The 22,659-nt window shown below is 36.1% G+C and overlaps 1 protein-coding gene across 1 annotated transcript; it reads left to right on the top strand.

Annotated features, from left to right (window-relative positions):
- Positions 1-8,602: 8,602 nt before the first annotated feature.
- LOC145111748 (serine/threonine-protein kinase SAPK2-like) lies at positions 8,603-11,093 on the top strand. The gene is made up of 9 exons (XM_079047997.1): positions 8,603-8,819; positions 8,924-8,998; positions 9,145-9,246; positions 9,345-9,398; positions 9,473-9,568; positions 9,653-9,745; positions 9,877-9,981; positions 10,314-10,412; positions 10,663-11,093. The coding sequence occupies exons 1-9, from the start codon at positions 8,700-8,702 to the stop codon at positions 10,954-10,956; spliced, it is 1,038 nt and encodes a 345-aa protein (XP_078904123.1). The 5' UTR covers positions 8,603-8,699; the 3' UTR covers positions 10,957-11,093.
- The last annotated feature ends 11,566 nt before the right edge of the window (positions 11,094-22,659 follow it).

The raw sequence follows: 22,659 nt of genomic DNA, 5'->3' as shown, positions 1-22,659 counted from the left end.
CCCAATCCAAGAGATGCTCCAGTGAAACAAAGACCGGTTAGGTCAAAGTCATCTCAACGGCCGACATCAAGATCAAAAGCAAGTACTGAGCCACCCATCAGATCGAAAAAGAAATGGGTTAAACCCAACTACAAATGGGTTCCAAAGGCTCACTCTCCCAAATCTTCTAACGATTCTAATATTTCTACATCTTCTGTTTGTGATAAACAGGACATGTCGTGGGAGTATATCTTGCGTTAATGACAAAGGTCGACCTAGTTTCAAAATGGACTGGGTTCCAAAGACCAACTGATCCCGCTCTGTGTCGGAGCAGCTATGGAGGAATATCTTCAGACTTCGGTTTGTTGGTAGTGGCTGTTCCAGGCACATGATAGGGGACATCTCTCAACTGTACAATATTCAGACCTTTGGTTGAGAGTATATGTCCTTTGCGGGAAAGGAAGAAAAGAAGGGATCACAAATGGGGTTAGTGCTTAATGACATGAAGAATTTTCGGATCTGTTCTGAGATTACGCATGCTGTTATCAGACCTTCTGGATGCAAATCCAATCGATGACTTACGGTTTGAGTTTTCTTCTCTATACTCCTGAGTTTTTCTTAAGCTGATTCGCTTTAAAGACTAATTTTTTGTTTTAGGATAGTTTAAATTTGCGCATTTACTTTCGTTTCTCTCCTATGCACAAATTTAGGGGGAGAAACAAAAACAAAACAAAAATTAGAAAATTTAAAAAAAAAATCCAAAAACATTAGAAAATCAGAAAATCCAAAAATATGGTGTTAATGAAATGTGCTTGAGGGAGATGTTTTGGGAAGTGATATAATCATGTGATAATAGGCAATATGAATCTGTATAAGGGATTGAATCTGAATTGTCTAGGCTCTGTGTTCGATGCGCTGGTAGGCACGAGAGATTAAAATGGACTTGACTAGGCATTAATGAACTTAAGGAATCTAGAGACTTGAAAAATCTTGACCTAGATAGATCCATTTAGCCTGACAATACGACGCCCAGATAGGTTGAGCAGGGAGATATACATGATAATCCACCGGTCACACTAAAATAATATGTATCTAGAACCATGGTTTAACTCTTCCTCGATGTACGGACTTTGTCGTTAATTCCGGTATTGATGGGGCGACTGGGGAATTCCGATAAAGTAGGTCTGTAGGAAATTATTTTCTTGCTTTCTTTCTGTTAGTCATATGTTGCCTCCTCTGCGTGATTGAAATACATCCGACCTGGACTGCAACATATGCAATTCTATTTCTCTGCATCTTCTATCTATGCAATTCTTCCTGTCTGTTAGCCATATGCTGTCTCCTTTGCGTGATTGAAATACATCCGACCTGGTACACAGCATATGCACCATTCTACTTCTCAATCCCTCTAAAACTTCAGTTAGTCATATGTTTCACCCTCTGCGTGATTGAAAGAGATCCGACCTGGGTGTATATCATATGCATTCTAAATCTAACTTCTCTCATAATAATTGTCTGCTCACCTAAATTAAGGAGTACTTTGGAAGTTCCTGATTATTGGGATATGTCAGGAAGCGGGGAAACATGTTCTAGTACATTTAAAATTGAACAATCACCAGGTTGTCTGTAGATCTCACTGCTCAATTTAGGTGGACAACAATATCTTTGGTCGTCGTCAGCTGAATGGTCCTTAATGAATATTATCTAGGAACTTAGGATCACATTGTCTTGTCACTTATAGTATGTCTTAATTTTGTCACAATCTCTCGTGTTTAAGTGGACCACAATACCGGCGATTGACCAGATCTATTCATGAAGGGAGAGGTACTGATAAACGGATAAAGGTTGTCTAAATACTTTGATCCCAAATCACTCTTAAAGTTAGATATCATTTTATTTTTGTTAAATTTGTTCGTAGTTTTCTTCTAATTTAAATATTAGGGGAGAATTAAAAATTTTAAAAACCAAACAAAAATTAGAAAATTAAAAAAAAAATAGTGTTATTTCTTTTTCAGAAAATATGAAAAATCCAAAAATATTTTTGTTTCTGTTTTAATTTGTGTGCTAAGTTTTCTTTTAGTTTTGTTTTGTCTTGAAAAGTGAATTCAGGTGAAAATGAAACTCATGGAGTTTGTGTCGAAGATTTCTGAGCCAAGGATCCGTGATCATCGAAGAATTCTCATTCGAAGGAGCAAGAAATGAAGATTATTCTTTCGACATTCAATCTTTCAACCCCAGAAGCAAGGTGAAGCTGAAATTGAAGATTATATGACGGATTGCATTGAAGCCTCCTCAATCAGTCTGCTGCTGACTTGAACCTGCTGAAGTGATCCAGAAGATTTGTTCTCTCTGATGTTCTCTCTGAAGATTCTCAAGCTGAAAGTGCTATCTTTCAAGAATCAGTACAAGAAGCCTCCTCACCCAATGTGCGTTCAATGTCAAATTCTGAAGAAAAGCCCAACTGCTCAAGATGAAGTCATTCATTGAAGATTCATCAAGTTCAGCCAAGCTCTCGATGAAGATTGACAAGAAAAGCCAGCTACTTTTTTAGGGGGAGTGTGTTGGGTCAATTAAGAAAAGAAAGCTATAAACCAAGGGGGAGATTGTTGGGTCAATATTATGGTTTATACTTTGCTTTTCTAGGAAATTGTATTTTTATGTAATATGTTTATGAGTTTACGGTCAGGTTTACGGCCAGATGGTCTGTTTACGGCCGTAAACAGGTTTACGGCCGTAAACCCATTTACGACCGTAAACCCATTGGGCCCATATTCCCCAAGTATATATATAGGTGTTAGGTGGTTGAGGAGGGATTGATGAACAGAAGAGAGTGTACGGCCAAGAGAGAGAAGAGAGGAGTTTTAGTGTGTGTAAGTGTATGAATCTTGTGTAAAGAACTTAATTCATATCATCAATACATTCAAGATTCATATTATTCTTCTTCTCCTTCTCTTCTATTTGATCTGACATCATCCGTTTGATTGGGATTCCGCACCATCAAACGGATCTGATTGATACACAAGCAGATTAGGGACTTACAGACCTTCGAATAACTGATCTTACTCCAAAACCACAACCAAACAAGGAACAGGAAGTAAAGCAATGATCACAGATTCTAAGTCTATGATATCTAAGTTATATATAACTTTAGCGTATCCACTTAGTGATTGTAGATCTACTAGAAAGAATCTGTTTAGTTTTCACATAAGTTATAGTACCACAAAATACTCCTATAGTATTTTAAATGTTATGTTTGGTTCTTAACGATTTTCTTGTATGGGAAGTTTTTAGGCTTGTTGCTCACTACGACCATTCTCCGGCATACATCAGTCACACCTCAAATAAATATAGTTGATCAGGCTATATTCGTCCCAAGTCTGATTACATATCCCAAGGCCTACTCATAGTGTCCAACTCCTCATTTTACTTTTGTATCGTCCTAGACATGACACTATATTAGTATGTATGCATGTACTCATACATTTAGCAAGAAACTATTTATTTCTAAAAGTATAGTTATTTGAAAATGTTTAATCAGAGACTTTAGTCCCAATGCATTTATAGTTTGTATATCTTATGTGGTTCGATATAATTAGTTCACTATAAACAAATACTATGATACCAATCTGTCACACCCCCAAACCAAGGATGGCGGAAACGTCCGGGGGTGCAGGACTTCATGTATAGTATCACAACAACGAGTATAATACTGCTCAAAGAAAATACAACCATCATAAATATAATTGAAAAAGTTACACCATAGTATGTGTTTACATGTTTCAATATCAATTACACTATGATGACAAAGTGAAATGTTTAACGAATTAACGTTCCATCCTCAAAAGCTTGTGATTCCCTGTTTCATTGATTTCCTGAGAACACAAGTAGTTTTGAAAAGTGTCAACAATTAAGTTGGTGAGTTCATAAGAGTTTTATTTGAGAAAGAAGTCGTTTTCCTTGTAAAAGCGATAGAGTATGATTCCAGAAAATTCAATATTTTCTTTATTAAGTGTGAAATGAATGTTCCTATGTTATGCAATAATGTACCCTAGAAATACCCGTAGATTCCTTCTATAATCACCCAATGTATATAAGTTATATAAAATATAAGTTAAATAAACTGTCGAATATAATGGGTCTGCCCTAGGTCCACAACCAAACAAGGAACATGAAGTAAGGCGGGCCCACCAATTCTAAGTCGATTGCGACTAAATTCATATATAACTCTAACATGTACACTTAGCAATTATAGCTGAAGTATAACAACTCTAGATTAAATGTAGTTTTAATATCATAAAAGCCATTTTGTGTAAACCTGGTACTTTGTAATGTATACTTCAAGAAAAATCCCTTATTTTCCTTATAAAAAGTCATGTAGTCTTAAATCCCAAGACCGAGAGTACGTGTGTGTTTTGTACTTATACCGTGTTTGAAATTGTAATGTGTGTTCAAGAAAAATTCAATATTTTCATTATAAAAGTCATGTAGTCTTAAATCCCAAGACTGAGAGTATGCAGTTTTAGATAGATAAAACCCCTTTTTAAAGTAGAATTTTCCCGTAAACTTGAAAGATTGTTAACTCCCAACATTTAGAAACTTATTGTTATGCACTTTGCTCAACATACTACAAAGTGTTGTTAATATTGTAAGCTATGTAACTAGTTTTTAACCTTTCTGCACTGTTTTAAAAACATCATACAAAAATCATACGAAGTCAAAAACTGAATCCGTAAACTCTGAGAGTTTAGAAAATGTGTCTAGTTTATTCATAATTTTTATTATGATTTTTAGAAGCCTCTAACTTGTGTGAAAATGTTCATATTCACAAACTGGTCCAAATTCGTTTCTGAAATGATAGGCAGTTTTGTAAAAATCTCCATAAATTGTAGAAAAATCGTATGGAGATGTGCAAGTAGTCATTAGAAAGGTATAAACCTAAACTACATGCATATTAAACAGTTTTGAAAGATATTAAGTTTAAGATGGTCAAAACAGTCCGTGAATGGAACTAAACTTTCCTGTTGAAAGTTGATGTTTGAGTTTAGTTAAGTTTTTGGTATTTTAACTTGTATCCCCCCCCCCTAAAACTTGAAGAAAAAATGAAAATGTGGGGGTATGAACTCACCTTGAGTGGTTTCTTAGGATGGATGTTGAAGAGAAGAAGTTTCCAAGTCAAGAACACTTGGGAGATGCTTGAAGATTCGAAGATCTAAGAACAAATATGTCGATATTTGTGTAAGAATTCTATGATTTTTGGTAAAGTTGTGTAGAATGTTTATTTGTAGGAAGGAAAACTTACCAGTAATAGGGGAAGGACTTGGGTCTCCTAGAGGAACTCGAGTTTCTAGAGAGAATATAAGAGGAAGTAAAAGTGTATCTTGTGAGGAGGAGAGTGGGGTTTTATAGATGGAAGAGTGAGGGATTAGAAAGTGGGCTGATGGAAGAGATTTGATGGAGGTATGGGAAGATCTCGAATTGACTAGAGTAAGGTGGGAATAGTGACATGGAGTGGGTATGGGAGGTTGCTTGTGTCATAGTTTTATGGAAAAGTCAACACTCCACCTCAATATCTTATCCAATAGATTTTATTCTTAGACTAAGATTTTCCCCCATAAGTGATTAAAATATGAATATATAGGGTCTCATATGCCAAAATACGAATTTGGGTGAAAATCCCGCGTTAAAATCACGAAAAACGAGCTTAAAACGAAGTCGGGGTCGAAAACCGGGAAAAGAAAGCAAACTTCCGAAGTCTGAGGCGAGGGTTCGGTCCTTGGTGCTTAGAACCGAAGGTAGGTTCGGGTGTTTGATGAGAACCGAAAGTGGGCTGATCCGAGAAATCTCGCAGGCGAAAGTGCTCTCTGGGAAGCGAAGGCGAAGGTAGGCGAAGCTTCGGTCCGAGAAGCCTGAACCGAACCGAAGGGCGACTTCGGTCCCATAAGTTGTTTCGGTCTTATGCAGTTCGGTCCTAGTGGTTCGGTTCTTATAGCTAGCTTCGGTTCTTAGGGTTTCACCTCTTATGGTTTCGCTGCTTCTTAGGGCTTCGCTTCTAAGAGGTTCGGTTCCATTAGGGTTTCGGTCCTATAGGGTTGTTTTACCAATAAACTTCCCGTTTTGCGTGGTTTTTGACTAAGTTAAGGGTCGGGATGCCCCGAATGATTATAAAAAGTTGAGGGAGGTTATGATAGAGATTTGGGAGAGATTTGAGAGAGATTTGAGATAGACAGAGATAGAGCGAGTGAGATTGAGAGATACTTTGTTTGTGACCTTTGCGAGTGTTTAGCTTCGAAATGTAAGGTTTGTAAACCCCGTTTTGCCTTGTTATGAGCGTTATACGCCCCTGAAGGGTATGAAATAACGTTTTATCGAGTAGTTCCATCATTTACCCTAATTAGGGTTTAGATTTTCTGAACACGTGAAGACTCAAAGTGATACTTTGCATAAAGATAGTGTGTTGTACTAAACACAATGTTAACCCTAATATACAAGGGTTAATTGAGTTGACCGGTTTGACTTGTTGACTTTATTTGAAATAGGATTTGAGTATTAGATTAAACCCAAGCTCATTTGAATCACTTCATGGATTTTATCATGAGTGATTGTGAGACGATAATATCTTATATTCTTGAGACAGAGACATATAGTTATTGTTTGCGAGTCGGTTGCGCATTGATAATACGTAAACGCATCAGTAACTTGATGTTATAAAACGTATTGTTGTGTGTGATTTGATGAGTAAATAGTACAAGTATATGAGTCGAAGTTTATCCGTTCCTTTTACCCTAAATGGGATAAAAGCGATATCTGAGGGCCCCTCGATGATTTAGTGATGGGGTACTTGGCCAAGCCTGGACTAAGTTGATGTGTTCAATTGTAGTCTGAATCAGTCGTCATAAATCGGAAATCGGAAAACAAACCTTGGACAGAGAGAATGATTATAATCCATGTCTCATGTCCATACGATATCTTGTAAAACGGAGGAATATTTGATCACTTATCTAAAGGACGCGTTACTGATAAAATCAGAGTTCAACAACGGCTTTTGAAAGCTACGATTGCTGATCAGATTCTGAAGTCATACTTGCAATAATAGTTATTAGACTTATCCAAGTGGGAGACTGTTGGATTACATATTTAAGCCCATAACTATATTTGGTATGTATTTGATTTAATTATGAGCATGGTCCTTTTGGGTTGCCTTCACTCATGCAACTTGATAGGATGACTAGTGGAGAGAGAGAGAGAGAGAGAGAGAGAGAGTAGGATTTATTATATGAATAATAAATTGGTACTCAGAATGATTTTATTAATATATTATAAGATTAATATATTATTTGGAAATCATATTATTAATTAGTAATTAATCAGAAATTAATTTGATATTAATTTTGGGATTAAAGGAACTGATTAATAAAGGAGGGGTTGTTTTACAAATCACTGATAATTGTAAGGTTGGGCTGATGGACTCCTTTAGGAGGACTGGACGAAATCTATAGGAGGCCCTATAGAATTCGTCCAAGGCTTCTAATTGAGGAGGTTCATGGACTACTTAAGGCCTAAGCAAGGAAATTAGGGTTTCCACCTGAAAACCCTAGCAGCCACAACTATATAAACCCTCTTAACCTAAGGAATTTTGGCCCTATGCCTTTCTAAGAGAACCCTGGCCGATTTCCTCATCTCTCCAAGTCATTCTTTGCATTGAGTGTTTGTGACTCCATTAGAGGTGCAACACTTGGGGAACCAAGCTTTCAAGAGTCAAGGTGATTCTTGTTATTACTGCATAACAAGTGAGGTAATGATCAAACCCTACTTTTATACATGAATTTGAAAATTGTATGCTAGATCTAGGGTTACTGCTTTGGTGTTCATATTTGTATGTTCAATAGAAAAAAAACTTAGATCCAAAACAATTAGGGTTGCATGATCACATAGGAATGTAGATATATTCATAATCCATCAACTATTAGGCATTAGCATGGTGGTTTGAATTTATCATAAGTTGCTTCAACAGGTGATGTTGGTTCCTGGAGTTTTAGCTACACAAATTTTGTCATCTTTTGTTGCATTGTGTTGAAGGTATAAATATCATTATGATCAAGTAATGACTTTCGAATATGAACTAATTTGTCAACCGTATAGATTGAATTACCTATTCATCATTTCTTTTGTATTTATTTCAAAATTCACTTTAAAAAATATTTAATATTTATACTTTAATATTTAACCTTTTTTTTAATAACCGTATAATAACCGTATAGTATATAAATTTCACCCCTACTAATTAATATTTGTGTGGCATAAAAAAATTGGCAAGTTGATACCAAATCTGACATAAACCATAATATCATCTACGATTATGAACTCATTAAGTATCATTATTTCTCATGTTGAAAAAATCCAACGAAAAATTCGCACAACCTGACACACATTATTATTACACCCAATAGTCAAATGAAAACCCAAGAAATAGTGTAGTCGAATTGATATGGATGAGAGAATAAAATAATTTCATAACGTTTGCATATGTAGGTCCCCAACCCACGTCGGTGACAACTGGTTCATACTATAAAAGCCAACCACTAACAACTTGCCACGTCTGCTGCCCTCCTCTTCCCCTACTCTCTACAAATGCATGTTGAACCAGATTGTATTTTTTTTTTCAAGATCGCAAAGACTTTGACAACTTCTTGTTGGCACTTTTTCTTGCATTAAAAGTTGTAATGGAAAGATATGAGATAGTGAAAGACATAGGATCTGGGAATTTTGGAGTTGCGAAGCTTGTTAAAGACAAATCTTCCGGTGAGCTTTTCGCTGTCAAATACATCGACAGAGGCCAAAAGGTTCTTCTTCTTCTTCTCTCTTCTGAACCTTGGGGTTTTACTTTACTTGAATCTGCAAGTTTTTTTTTTTTTATGTCGTATGGTGATTCAGATAATTTTCGCAGATTGATGAACATGTAGAAAGAGAGATTTTGAACCACAGGTCACTCAAACACCCTAATATAATTCGATTCAAAGAGGTAGTTCTCCAATAATTAATTACGTTTGTTTTCAAGTTTTATTCGAGTTTTTGTTTGGCTTTCGAAGTATTCTTCTCAATATGTTTCTTGATTTGAGTTTCCATTTTCTCATGTCAAAAGGGTTGACTTTTGGATAGAATTTGTAGGTGTTACTAACAGAGACTCATCTCGCCATAGTCATGGAGTATGCCGCCGGTGGAGAGCTTTTCGAGAGAATATGTACGGCCGGTAGATTCAGTGAGGATGAGGTACCAATTAATCAAACATGACCATTATAAATTTCCATCTCTTCCGAAAAAAGAAAATGAAGTTTGTTACTTTCTAATCTATATATATTTTTGTTCAGGCAAGATTTTATTTCCGGCAACTCATATCAGGAGTCAGCTACTGCCATTCAATGGTAATCTTATTCATACATACATACATGTCAGCCGATTTATTGTTTGCTACTAATTAATTAATTAATTGGTGCAGAAAATTTGTCATAGAGATCTGAAGCTCGAGAACACGCTCTTGGACGAGAGCTCTACTACGACCCACCTTAAAATCTGCGACTTCGGATATTCTAAGGTAAGAAATTACAAATAATATAATTATGATCTTCTGCAGGCATCATACGATATAACTTAATTACTTAATTAATTTTCCATGCAGTCGTCGGTGTTACATTCCCAGCCCAAATCAACAGTTGGGACGCCTGCATATATCGCACCAGAAGTCTTGTCCAAAAAAGAGTATGATGGCAAGGTAAGGTTTCGAAAGCTACGTACAAGTTTTTAATTAACATTTCTTTTTTTTCTTATTGTGCTTGTTCACATTTTGTGGTTAGTTGGTTTAGCTAGCTACACAAACAATTATATATATTTATATGTATATAGATTGCAGATGTTTGGTCTTGTGGGGTTACATTATATGTCATGCTGGTTGGTGCTTATCCTTTTGAAGATCCAGATGATCCAAGAAACTTCAGAAAAACACTAACTGTGAGTCATTAATTTATAAATCATTGGTAAACCGACAACTTCTTTCATGCAATTTCGTTGGTATTAATTGTGATGAGGAGGAGGAGGAGGTTAAATTTTTTTGCACATAAGAGATCGAGATCCTGATTTTGCGCCACTTTTTTGAAAGAACAAAAATTTGTAGTTTTCGTCCCATTTATATTGGTCGTAGACGTAGTTCTTAGAATCTATATATTTCAAAGCACTACGACTTATTTTCTTTTGTCTTGTCCCGGCTTATTGTGTTATGTGTAACATGCAAAGCCTAAAGTTTCTTTTTTAATGTAACGAGTGTTCATTCTATTGTTGTACAGCGGATACTTGGCGTGCAATACTCCATTCCAGACTATGTTCGAGTTTCCATGGACTGCAAACATCTTCTATCTCGGATATTCGTAGATAGCCCCGAAAAGGTACACAATATAGAACTTAACGGGAAATGCCTCATATATAAAACCTTAAAAGTCGTTCTTTCTTGTACTAATTGGAAAACAAACACTCATATATAATTTACTGGACTACTGGAGTAAGTCAGGACAACTCGATGTGCTTGTTCAAGTGGTTAAGGCAGGCATTCAAAATGCATTATGATGCAACACAATATATAATAATAATAACAATAATAATAATAATAATAATAATAATAGTTTGTTTTGTAAGCAGAGAATAACAATTGCGGAAATAAAGAAGCATCCATGGTTCATGAAGAACATGCCGGCTGAGTTTATAGATGAGGAAGAGTCTGGTGTAGAAGTCATGAAGGCGAATACAGAGTTGCAAAGTATCGAACAAGTAATATCGATAATACAAGAGGCGAGAAAAGGTGGAATGAGTGGCAAACAAGAGGGCCAATTTGTAGGAGGGAGTGTGGATCTTGATGATGAAATAGATAGTAATGATGAGCTTGAAGATGATGATGATGTCTATACAAGTGGGGATTTTGTTTGTGCAATGTAAATGTTTGTTGGTTTTTTGTCTACACAACCCAAGTAAATTGTGTTTGCATTTGTGTTTTTTCATTGTAAAAACGATTAAATGTAGTATTAAGGAAATACTAATTATTGTAATATTATTGCTCTGTATTATATGGGTCATGTATGCAGGTCTTATTAAGAAAAAAGTATTGTTAAAAGCTATTATTGACATTATCAAATTTCAAAAATAATTCACAATCTTTAACTATATATGTAAAATTTCCTAACTTCATCATGCTCGTCGACTCCTCAATGTTATAATATAATTGGTGGACGCAAATTACCACTTTTACACCCACTGATACTCTAATGCTTTTGCATAAAATAAATTAATATTTTGTATATTTTTATTAGAAATAGTACCATTTTATAATAATGTTATATAATTAATTTTATATAAGTTATTCAGACTTTTATAAAGGCATCTATAATAAATTGAACACTATAAAGATTGTGAATTATTTGTGCATTGCGCGTGCTATAGAATAAGTCTATTTATTTGTAAACAATACGACGATAACATTATTCAAAAACTCTTATAATACCATTAAAATCAAGGCGCCAACTAATAATAGCCACACATTTTCCTGTTTTCAATAGAAAAATAGATGTCCACTCAATAATGTGCACTTAATTATGCATCGAAGTGGTCAAACGTGACATAATAGATTATAAAGTCGACATATTTTTGTATTGTTTTAATTATATATTCAAATTATAAATATATTTACAATTAAAGAACAATATATCATCGACACATTCTTTGATCGGAGGAGATCGCACGAAGTTAAAGCCATACGCAAACATATTGCTTTCAATCAACATACCAATACTGACAACCAGGGTTACATTTCTACCCTTTTAATCTTATTTTATGAAATGTGTTCTGTGGGAGATCATTTTCTACCAGGAGGGTAATGAGGTCCAGGAAAAAGAACATTATCCGAATGGACAAAGACATCCCCTTTCAAAATGTTATCATTCCGAACTCAATGTCATTATGAACTATTCTCTAAAAGGTGATGTCATCATATGTCTTAATGAGATAGTGACAGAAAAAATAAAATATATTTTTTTTATTATTTTTTTCTTTGGCGTGTAATATATATATATATATATATATATATATATATTATATATATATATATATATATATATATATATATATATTAATGTGAGACGGCCTAATTTTGTCAGACCGTGATACGCAATCCTAACAACTCACTTTGTAGATAAAAAAAACATTTTTAAAATGGAAAATAATTGAAAATTTTCGAATTTTTTTTTAAATATTATTTTCGTCATTTATATTTTCCAAAAAAAAAAAATAAATAAAAAATAAAAATAAAAAATAACTATTTTTTTTACATATTTGAGTAGAATATTAGAATATTTTACATATCTGACAAATCTAGTAGAATACTAGAGTATTCTAACATTCTAAAAATCACATTAGAATATTTACAGTGTAATATTTTATTAGAATATTTCACGTATTTTTAAAAAAAAACGGTAATTTATTTATTTATTTTTTTAAGTAAATAAAATGACGAAAATAATAATTAAAAAAAAATTCCGATTTTTCCTTTTATTTTGCATTTTAAAATTATTTTTAGATTGCGTCTTATGGTCTTACAAAATTAGCATGGTCTTAAATGAACCTGAACCTATATATATATATATATATATATATATATATATATATATATATATATATATATATATACAGAGAGAGAGAGAGAGAGAGAGAGAGAGAAAGAGAGACTCCAAAGTATGTGATTCACAAAAGTTAGGGGGCGGAGGACGTTATGTTTAGTATCACAACACATGCATCATAGTAATCAAAGTAACAAACAACCATTGCATTAATATGAAAGTGTTTACAAAGTATGCGATTCACAAAAGTTAGACTCCAAAAGTAAATAACAAAACAAGACTTGAAGCTACTATACTCCATCTTCTGAATCCCAGTGCGCGTACCTGTCTACTAGTTTCCTGAGAATACAAGTTATTTTGAAAGAGTAGATCAGCATTTAAGCTGGTGAGTTCATAAGTATTTAAGTGATGAAAAGTAAGTTGTAAGTTCTTTTAGAAAAGTTCGCTTGTTCCTACAGAAAATCCTATATTTTCTGATATGATGATTGAAAGTAAAAATGACTCTACAATTCCTTCTATGAGTACTAAATGGATACAAGTTATAGACAATTTAGAGTAAACATACAATCGATTGTGTGAATCTGCCCTAAGCCCACAACCAAACAAGGAATAGGGAATGAGGCGGAAGTCACACATCCCATTGTTTGTTAGATCTTCACTGTATATAACATTGGTGTATTCATTTGGTACTTACGGAGTTAACTGTAATAGTTCTTTATATTTGATGAAAACATTCTTTAAGAAAATCATATATTTCCTTTAGTAAAAATGGTAGCCACAATAGTTCCTTCTATAATCACTTAGTTTATACAAGCTATATATAATCTAACATCGAACGGACAGTTAAATGGGTGAATCTGCCCTAAGCCCACAACCAAACAAGGAACAGGAAGTAAGGCGGAAAGCACACACCCAACTTCCTATCGGATATTAATTATATATAACCCTGATGTATAAACTAAGGTATTATAGAATTAACCACCAAAGGTCCTTTAAGTTATACTGGTTTAATAAAATGAATTAAACCCTTTTACTGATAAGTTTCTAGTTTAGCCTACTAAATGTTCTATCTGAAAAGTATGTTTTTGTACTAGAAAGCGGTATATTGAATTTGTATACTATGACCTGACCCATACCTGGTACTCCTGATGATTACTTGGTGTATACGGAATATATATATATATATATATATATATATATATATATATATATATATATATATATATATATATATATATATATATATATAGCTAAGATCGAACAGATAGCAGACTGGGTGAATCTGCTCTAAGCCCACAACCAAACAAGGAACAGGAAATGAAGCGGAAAGCACACATTCTACTGTCTACCGGACCCGATTAATATATATCCCTGATGTATCTACCGAGGAATCATAAAGTTAGCATTATAGGCCCCCTTCTAACTGAATGTACTAAGACTCGACTGTTCTGTTTGTCTTTTGTAATGATGTAAGTTTTCCCAAGTTTAAGACTATCTTTACTAGAAAATAGTTTGCATTACTTTTTATGTGAGAAGATCACTATATGAATGTAATGGGAAAATGAAAGTGTACAGTAGTGTTGTATAAAGTAACTACTGACCACTAACTACCTTAAAACCAGTTTGTTAATTAAGGTTAAAATGTGATGAGGTTAACCATACTGATCGATAAGTGTTTAACACGACGACCTGCTGGCGTCGAAACTGATGTGACATTTGTCACCCCTTGGCCTGCTGGCCAAACTGTAGCGAATAGTCGAGATGCGGGCTTGTCAGTCCCGTATAGATCTATACACACAATGTCCGTTCTCCCTCCAGGAGACTCTGGTTACAAAACGCGACCTAACAAGTATATTGCTAAGCCGTGAAGTAGTCTCACATAAATGTTATCTTGTTTTTGTTATCGAATGTTCCTTTCTGTTCTTGTTATCGTATGTTCCTTTCTGTTCTTCTTATTGTATGTTCTGAACCCCTAAACTATACCTATTATAGTTTACTAGTATGTTTGTTTTGAACTGTTTCTGATTTGTAGAAAAGACTCGATTATCTACTGAGTTATGATTATACTTTAAAAACAGAGTAACATAACTTGAAAAGAGTTATTGAAATGATTTGATCATTTATAAAGCATAATAAATCCTTTGAAATGATGGTTATCACAAATAAACATGAACACAATATCATTGTGTTCAACTTGTATTCCCCTTAAAAGCATTTAAAACATTTAAAAGATTGATTATAGGGGCATGAACTCACCTTATGTGGGTGATTCAATTGAAGGTTCGTGTAAGGATGAGAAGTTCCACGAATGAATTCCCGAGACACAAACGAGTCCTAAATGACATATAATGGCATATATATGCATGTAATTAGTGTTTAAAACAACTAACATGCAAGGAAACAACCTTAGGGACTAGGAAACACTCGAAATGAAGTGTTACAATCACATGTGAATGTATGAAAGGGAGTTTACGACCACTTTAAGTGTGTTTACGGCCACACACTTGAGTTTACGGCCTCAAGAAGTGTTTACGGTCGTAAACACTTGAAGATGATGCATTTTGGATCTTGATTCATGCTTATAGGGTGTTTGTCTCATGAGGATACAAGAGCTTCTAATGGATAACAAGATGATAGAAGAAATACTCACAATTTGGATGACTTTAGGGTGCTTACGGCCCACGAACAAGTAGGTGTTCTTGGTGTTCTTGGTGAAAAGGTTGGTGATTTGAAGATCTAACATAAAAGAGTTGAATTCATGGATGAAATCAAAGGGTTACTTATGGAACTCAATTCAAAACCCTAACTTTGAAGGTACTAGGCTTAGAAAACACAAATTGACTCTAAACAATGCTAAAAGATAGCAGAAACGAGTCTGACTTTGATTGAATTGCACGTTTGTATAAGATAGAAATTTCGGGTTGTCACATCATCCCCCTTTTAGAGAGAATTTTGTCCCGAAATTAGAGTTTAAGCAATTAAGCTATTACAAATAACTAAACGAAAAGATGAGGATATTTCAGTTTCAGCTGATCCTCGTGCTCCCAAGTGAATTCAGGTCCTCGCTTGGCATTCCAGCGAACCTTCACTATCGGGATACGGCTTTACTTCGTTTGCTTGACCTCTCGGTCCATGATCTCTACATGTTCTTCCACGAAGTTGAGGCTCTCGTTGATCTCGATCTCGTCGAGTGGGATTACAAGAGTCTCGTCGGACAGACACTTTTTCAAGTTCGAGACGTGGAAAGTAGAATGTACGTTACTGAGTTCGCGAGGTAGTTTGAGTTTGTAAGATACAGTGCCGATTCTAGCAAGAATCTCGAAAGGCCCTACGTATCTTGGATTTAGCTTTCCACGCTTTCCGAAGCATATTAAGCCCTTCCAGGGTGAGACCTTCAATAGAACACGGTCGCCCACCTCGAATTCCAACGATTTCCTTCTCTTGTCTGCGTAGCTATTCTGTCGGTCTCTAGAGGGTTTCAATCGTTCACGAATCTGAACGATCTTCTCTGTCGTTTCCCTAATGATTTCCGGACCTATGAGAGTGCTGTCAGGAACTCGTCCTTTAGTTAACTGCGTGTCGCCCACCTCAGCCCAGCACATAGGGGATCTGCACTTACGGCCATAGAGGGCTTCAAATGGAGCAGCCTTTATGCTCGTGTGATAACTATTGTTGTAGGAAAACTCGACAAGGGGTAAATGAGTATCCCATGCCTTCCCAAAGTCTATCACGCAGGCTCGCAACATATCTTCTAAAGTTTGAATAGTCCTCTCACTTTTTCCATCGGTTTGTGGATGGTAGGCTGTACTCATGTCCAGCCTAGTTCCTAGGGAACTTTGTAGCGACTGCCAAAATCTTGAAGTGAATCTACTATCTCTATCAGAGATAATGGATATGGGAACACCATGCAGTCGTACGATCTCCCTAATGTATGTTCTTGTTAGTTTCTCCATCTTGTCAGTCTCTTTGATAGGCAGGAAGTGTGCGGACTTTGTTAGCCTGTCTACGATAACCCATATGGTATAGAGACCACCCGTTGTCTTGGGCAACTTGGTTATGAAGTCCATCGTGATCCGCTCCCACTTCCATTCAGGTATCTCTGGTTGCTGATGTAAACCTGATGGTTTCTGGTATTCAACCTTAACCTTGGCGCAAGTAAGGCATTTACTCACGAAGGTAGAAATCTCTACTTTCATGTTAGGCCAACAGTATAATTTTTTAAGATCCAGATACATCTTATTTGAACCTGGGTGGACAGAATATCGAGTGTTGTGAGCTTCGGTCATGACCAAGTCTCTGAAACCACCGTGTCTCGGTGTCCAGATCCGATCCATGAGATATAAGGCTCCTTAATTTGTGTGGACAAGTGTGAATGGATAGTCATAGTCAATGATTTGACTCTACGACCAGAGTATTCTTTCCGACTTAGGGCGTCAGCTACTACGTTGGCCTTGCCGGGATGATAACGAATTTCGCATTCGTAATCACTGAGTAGCTCGACCCACCGTCGTTGTCTCATGTTGAGCTCCTTCTGGTCGATTATATGTTGAAGGATTTTGTGGTATGTAAAGATAGTACTTTTTGTACCGTACAGGTAATGTTTCCAGATCTTCAGAGCAAACACTACTGCTCGTAACTCAAGATCATGTGTGGTGTAGTTGACCTCGTGTGTCTTCAGTTGTCTTGAGGCATAGGCGATGACCTTACCTTGTTGCATCAGAACATAGCCGGGCCCTTGATTGGATGCATCGCAATATGGAGCATAATAGCTTCAAGTCTTGTTTTGTTATTTACTTATATATTCTATGTTTTGTGAACACATACTTTGTAAACACTTTCTTTCTAATGAAATGGTTGTTTATTACTTCGCTTACTATGATGCATGACCTGTGATACTAAACATGACGTCCTCCGCCCCAGAACGTTTCCGCCGTTCCGGTTTTGGGGTGTGACAGATTGGTATCAGAGCATTGTTTATAGTGAACTAAGTATATCAACCGATAAAAGATATACAACTATAAATACAATGGGGCTTAAGTGCTCTGGATAATGATATATTTTAAGAGTATAACGATAAGTTATAAAAATATACCTACTTGCTTATACATGTACATACTAGGCCAAGTATCACAAGAAGAACAGAACATAAGTATTTAAAGGTTGAATACTGCGGTCAAACCTAGGCAGTTATGTAATCGTATCTGGGATCAATATAGCCTGATCAACTATATTCATTTGAGATGCGACCGACATGTGCTTGGGAGTGATGTGGTGTTGCAACGGTGTTAAAACTTACCTAACTCTATACAAGGGATCTCTAGATCAGAACATGAAAGTTAGAATACTATAGGAGTATTCTATGATACTATAACACAATAACAAGTTTGAAACATACCAAGTACATTACATTAAAATACTATAGGAGTATTTTAGGCACTATATAAACAACTTATGTGATAACTTAAAAGACCCTTACGAATAGTCTATAATCTTGCAATGTATACTCCCAAGGTTATATATAATTGAGATTTTATAGATTAGAATTTGTGATCTACGCTTCCCTACCTGTTCCTTGTTTGGTTGTGGTTTTGGAGTAGGATCACTTATTCGAAGGTCTATTTAATCTTGAATTATATACAACTTGTATACATTGTACAATTATAGAAGGACTCTGTAAGGATCACCCCATAAAGTTACCCTAAATCTCATAGATTCTTTAGACACTTCCATTCTCGCACGACAAACCAAGATAGATGTAACCACTTCCTCATAGTAGTCAGCAGAAGAGTCAAGGAGGAACAAGAACAAGTTCAAGAAGAAGTTTTCAAAGAGAGATCAGCCGAAGTAACCAAAACGTCATATGCGTCACACTAATAAATAATAATATTGGTTAACTTAATGAGTTAGTGGAAACACTACTCACATTATGTGTTAGGATTATTTTCTTTGCATGCAAAGTTGGTAACAGTTATTCAGGTCACAGATATTCATTCGAGGACAACCATTTCTGATTGATAAAGTTTATTCGGTATAGACTCTATTATGAATTGTTTCCAAAACCCTGTGGAAGTCAGGACCAGATACACTCAGAACTAGGATAACCTTGTCTTTCAGCTTATATCCACTGCTATAGACTTATCCCATCTCATCTTTGTATTCTTTTAGCAAAGATGCCTCCTTGCAGATCGAACAGACGCGCTACTCCGATAACTCCAACTCAAACACCACTACCCTCGCCACCACAGTTCGACCTAGCTGCTTTTCAAGCAGCAGTAACGGCAGCAACGGCGGCCGCCCTAACCCAAATTCGCGCAAGTGGTATTAGTGGATCTGGTAGCGGTGCTCGCCTAACCAACCACGAAGATACCCACGAACACCCAAGGGAATGTTCGTATAAGGACTTCATGAGTTGCAAACCCAAATCCTTCAATGGAGATGGAGGAGTCATTGCTCTGATGCAATGGTTCGAGAAAACAGATTCAGTCTTCGAAATTTGTTCATGCCCAGAAGGGAGCAAAGTCAAGTTTGCTGCCTGCACCTTCTCCGGCAGAGCCCTAACATGGTGGAATGGCCATGTTAAGTCACTGACTCTAACAGTGGCTAACTCGATGGGCTGGGACAACTTGAAGGAAATGAAGATGGGAGAGTACTGCCCAAGGGGCGAGGTATAAAAGCTGGAACAAGAACTATGAGAGCTTAAGATGGTCGGCTCAGACATAGTGGCCTACACTGACAGGTTTAGCGACCTGGCGGTACTGTGCCCCGGGATGGTTACCCCGGAGAGCAAGATGTAACCCTAATCCACCAAAGGTCAACAAAAAGTCTAGGATGAGCTATGAAGCCAAAAGTAGCGGTTGAGCACTTTAAGTAGTCTTAAATCGTAGCCTTTAATTAATCCAAGTCACCAAGAAAGCCAATTTAGCAATGACATCACTTGGCATAAAACCTTATTAAAAACTGAAATGAAACTCTCACTTTAAGTTTCCAACTTGTAACGTCTCAATTCTTAACTCACCATTAATATCATTAACCTTCTCTAATCCTTGGCCACGTCCCTTTCCATGTCATATTGCACCCATTTTGTGCCACATCACCATCCAACATGACAAGTGTCAGCACATCCCTACTTTTAGAATCTTTCACTCCCATACTCGTATCATTCTCTCCTTCTTGGAAAGGAATTATCCTCAATTCAACAAGTACTTCGTGGTGTTGTTCTTCGATATGAGCCTTCCATTTGTGGAACACAAACCGCCTTCGTTTGTGAACTAAATTAGGACCCTACAAATTAACCTTGTAATAATTTTGATAGTTAATTGCAGTTACTTGAAAGAATGGATCATGGTTCATATCAATAAAGTGATGAGTAATACACCCCAAAATCATGGTTTCCCAATTTAAAGCAAACCACAAGAATATAACTCCAAACATCACGACTTCCCTCCCATGTAAATACTTGGGATTTGGATGATCGCTTCCACTTATGATATCCATGGCGCTCTAATACCACTTATGATAGGAATGTGGCGCTTTGATACCACGTATGATACGTGTATGGGCTTGATTTAGTGAGACAGATAGTGTTTTGGTAAATTAAGAGAGAATAACAACCACAAATGATATGTGTATGGATAGAAATGGATAAATTAGTAACAACTCAAGACTTATTAAGTTGTATACCGGTGAAAACAATCCAAGACCCATTGGATTGAGTTCGTATCAAGTCAAGAACACGTCCCAACAAGATAATTTGTGAATTATAACAATAAATCCAAGTGAACAAAGGTTCTTTCGCTTAAAAACTCGTGTGTATCCTTCTTCCATGCAAGAACTTGGCATACATGAAGCCTTATTACAAATGTAGTGGTTACAAGCAAACCAACTGTGACAACCCGAAATTTTTTGCCTTGTAAGTCCAGCCATTCAATTCAACCGTGAGTCAGACTCGTTTCTACTATCTTTTAGCATTGTTTAGGGTCCGTTTAAGTGTTCTAAGCTTAAGTACAATCAAGGTTGGGTTTAGGGATGAGTTAATAAAGTCGTAAAGTTGCATTTCGGGCCAAACACTCCTTCAGAAGGAGTGTACGGTCGTACACATGGGTGTACGGCCATACACCCCCTCATGGCCGTACACTCTCCATATATAAGTGATAGTTAGCCATTTTCCAACACTTTTTACACTTCCAAGCCTAGATTTCGGATTTCTCTCTCAACTATCATCACATTTCTCACCAAGATCTTCAAATATGTAAGTGTTTCCCACCTTGAATTGTTGCTACATTGCTTTATCTAGTGGTGAATCCATGTTTTCATCTCATTAATTTCATCTTTGGCTAGATCTTCATCTTTCACCAAGAACACACACTAGTTCTTGGTGGCTGTAAACCCTCTTCAAGCTTCCAAATCGTGAGTAACTACTTCCTATGCTTGTTACCTACTAGAAATGCTTGATTTTCACCTTGAAATCGACCAACTTAGCATGAACGTGAAGGGTGTACGGCCGTAAACCCAGGCGTACGGCCGTACACACCTCATAGTGCCGTAAACCCTCTTTGATGCTCATTATTGGCCTTAAACTTGCATTAAAACTAAGCATGGGACCTAGAACACTTCATTGATGCTAGTTAGGACCTTAAAAACACCTCAAATGCACACTTCTTCATGAGTGTACGGCCGTACACTCATGGGCCGTACAACCATGGCCGTACACACCTTTGTGTGGCCGTAAACCTCCCTCATTTAATCACATATGATTCTAACACTTAGTTTCAAGTGTTTCCAAGTCCCTAGGGTGGTTTCCTGTCATAACTAGTTGTGATATACCCTAATTTGATGCATATATGTGTTATTACATGCTAAATAGGATCCTTTTGTGTTCGAGACTTCACTTGACACTCAGCATCCCATATCGATCTTTCATTCAAACCACTCACTTCAGGTGAGTTCATACCCCTATATTTTCTGAGTTTTTAATGTTTTCAGGTGGGAATACAAGTAAAAGCACAAGTAATCTTGTGTTCAAATATATTATTTTGTCTAATATATTTCCATCATTAATATACATCGAATATAGAAATCAGTTTTACAAAACATGTTAGGATACAAACCTTGCAAAAGCAGTTTTCAAAACTAAGGAAATGAACTTATGAATTATGAAATAGAAGATATTATTTTATAAGAATTCATGTTAATAACAAAAAGGGTTTTCATTGTATTATTCGTGGATTCGTTGAGAGAACTACAATGTGAGACGCCTTGTAACCAGAGTCTCCTGGAAGGAGAGCGTGAGTTTGTGTATAGATCTATACGGGAGTGACAATCCCGCACCCTGACTATTAGCTACTGTCAACCGAGGGTGACAAACATCATTTTTATCGATGTGTGTTCCGAGTACGTCGTATTGTTGATCGTCCATAGTATGGTTATAAGAATCCGCAGGTGAAACAACGACTCGTCCACGTAATAATGTACTTATCAATCAGTCATCAGGGTTAGTAACTATGTGATGACTTAGTATGTACATCAGGCTTATATGAAATTAACATCTGACTTGCAGTGGGATGTGTGATTACCGCCTCATTTCCTGTTCCTTGTTTGGTTGTGGGCTTAGGGCAGAATCACCCAATCGACTGTTTGTTTGATCTAAATTTCTATGACTCGTATGTACTAAGTGATCACAGGAGGGTATTAACAACACTTTCAGGATATAGGATACCATGTTTTCAACCAGTTTTATTTATGTAATAAGACTAATATACAATGCTTATACAATATAATTATGGTAGATACTTGTACTCTTCGATTTAGAATAGATAATTCAATAACTTACATCTAGGGAAAATATGGGATTTTCCAGGATAAGCATCAGTATTTTATAAACAACCGGTTTATCATTTCATTCATGAATATTCATTGTTAATTCTGATAGACCATGGAATGTGTGGTTTCCGCCTCATTTCCTGTTCCTTGTTTGGTTGTGGACTTAGGGCAGATCCACACAATCAATCGTCTATTCGATATTGGTTTATGC

This window comes from Lactuca virosa, chromosome 5 (assembly GCF_052849685.1).
Source record: "Lactuca virosa cultivar CGN04683 chromosome 5, Lactuca_virosa_CGN04683_v6, whole genome shotgun sequence".
Taxonomy (NCBI): domain Eukaryota; kingdom Viridiplantae; phylum Streptophyta; class Magnoliopsida; order Asterales; family Asteraceae; genus Lactuca; species Lactuca virosa.
Note: the sequence above shows the minus strand (reverse complement) of the source record. Positions and strands in the feature narration are given on the sequence as shown.

Coding starts and splice junctions, on each gene's coding strand:
- LOC145111748 (XM_079047997.1), top strand. CDS start 8,700: ATGGAAAGATATGAGATAGTGAAAGACATAGGATCTGGGAATTTTGGA. Junction 9,247..9,344: donor GTAGATTCAGTGAGGATGAG/GTACCAATTAAT, acceptor ATTTTTGTTCAG/GCAAGATTTTATTTCCGGCA. Junction 10,413..10,662: donor TCGTAGATAGCCCCGAAAAG/GTACACAATATA, acceptor TTTTGTAAGCAG/AGAATAACAATTGCGGAAAT.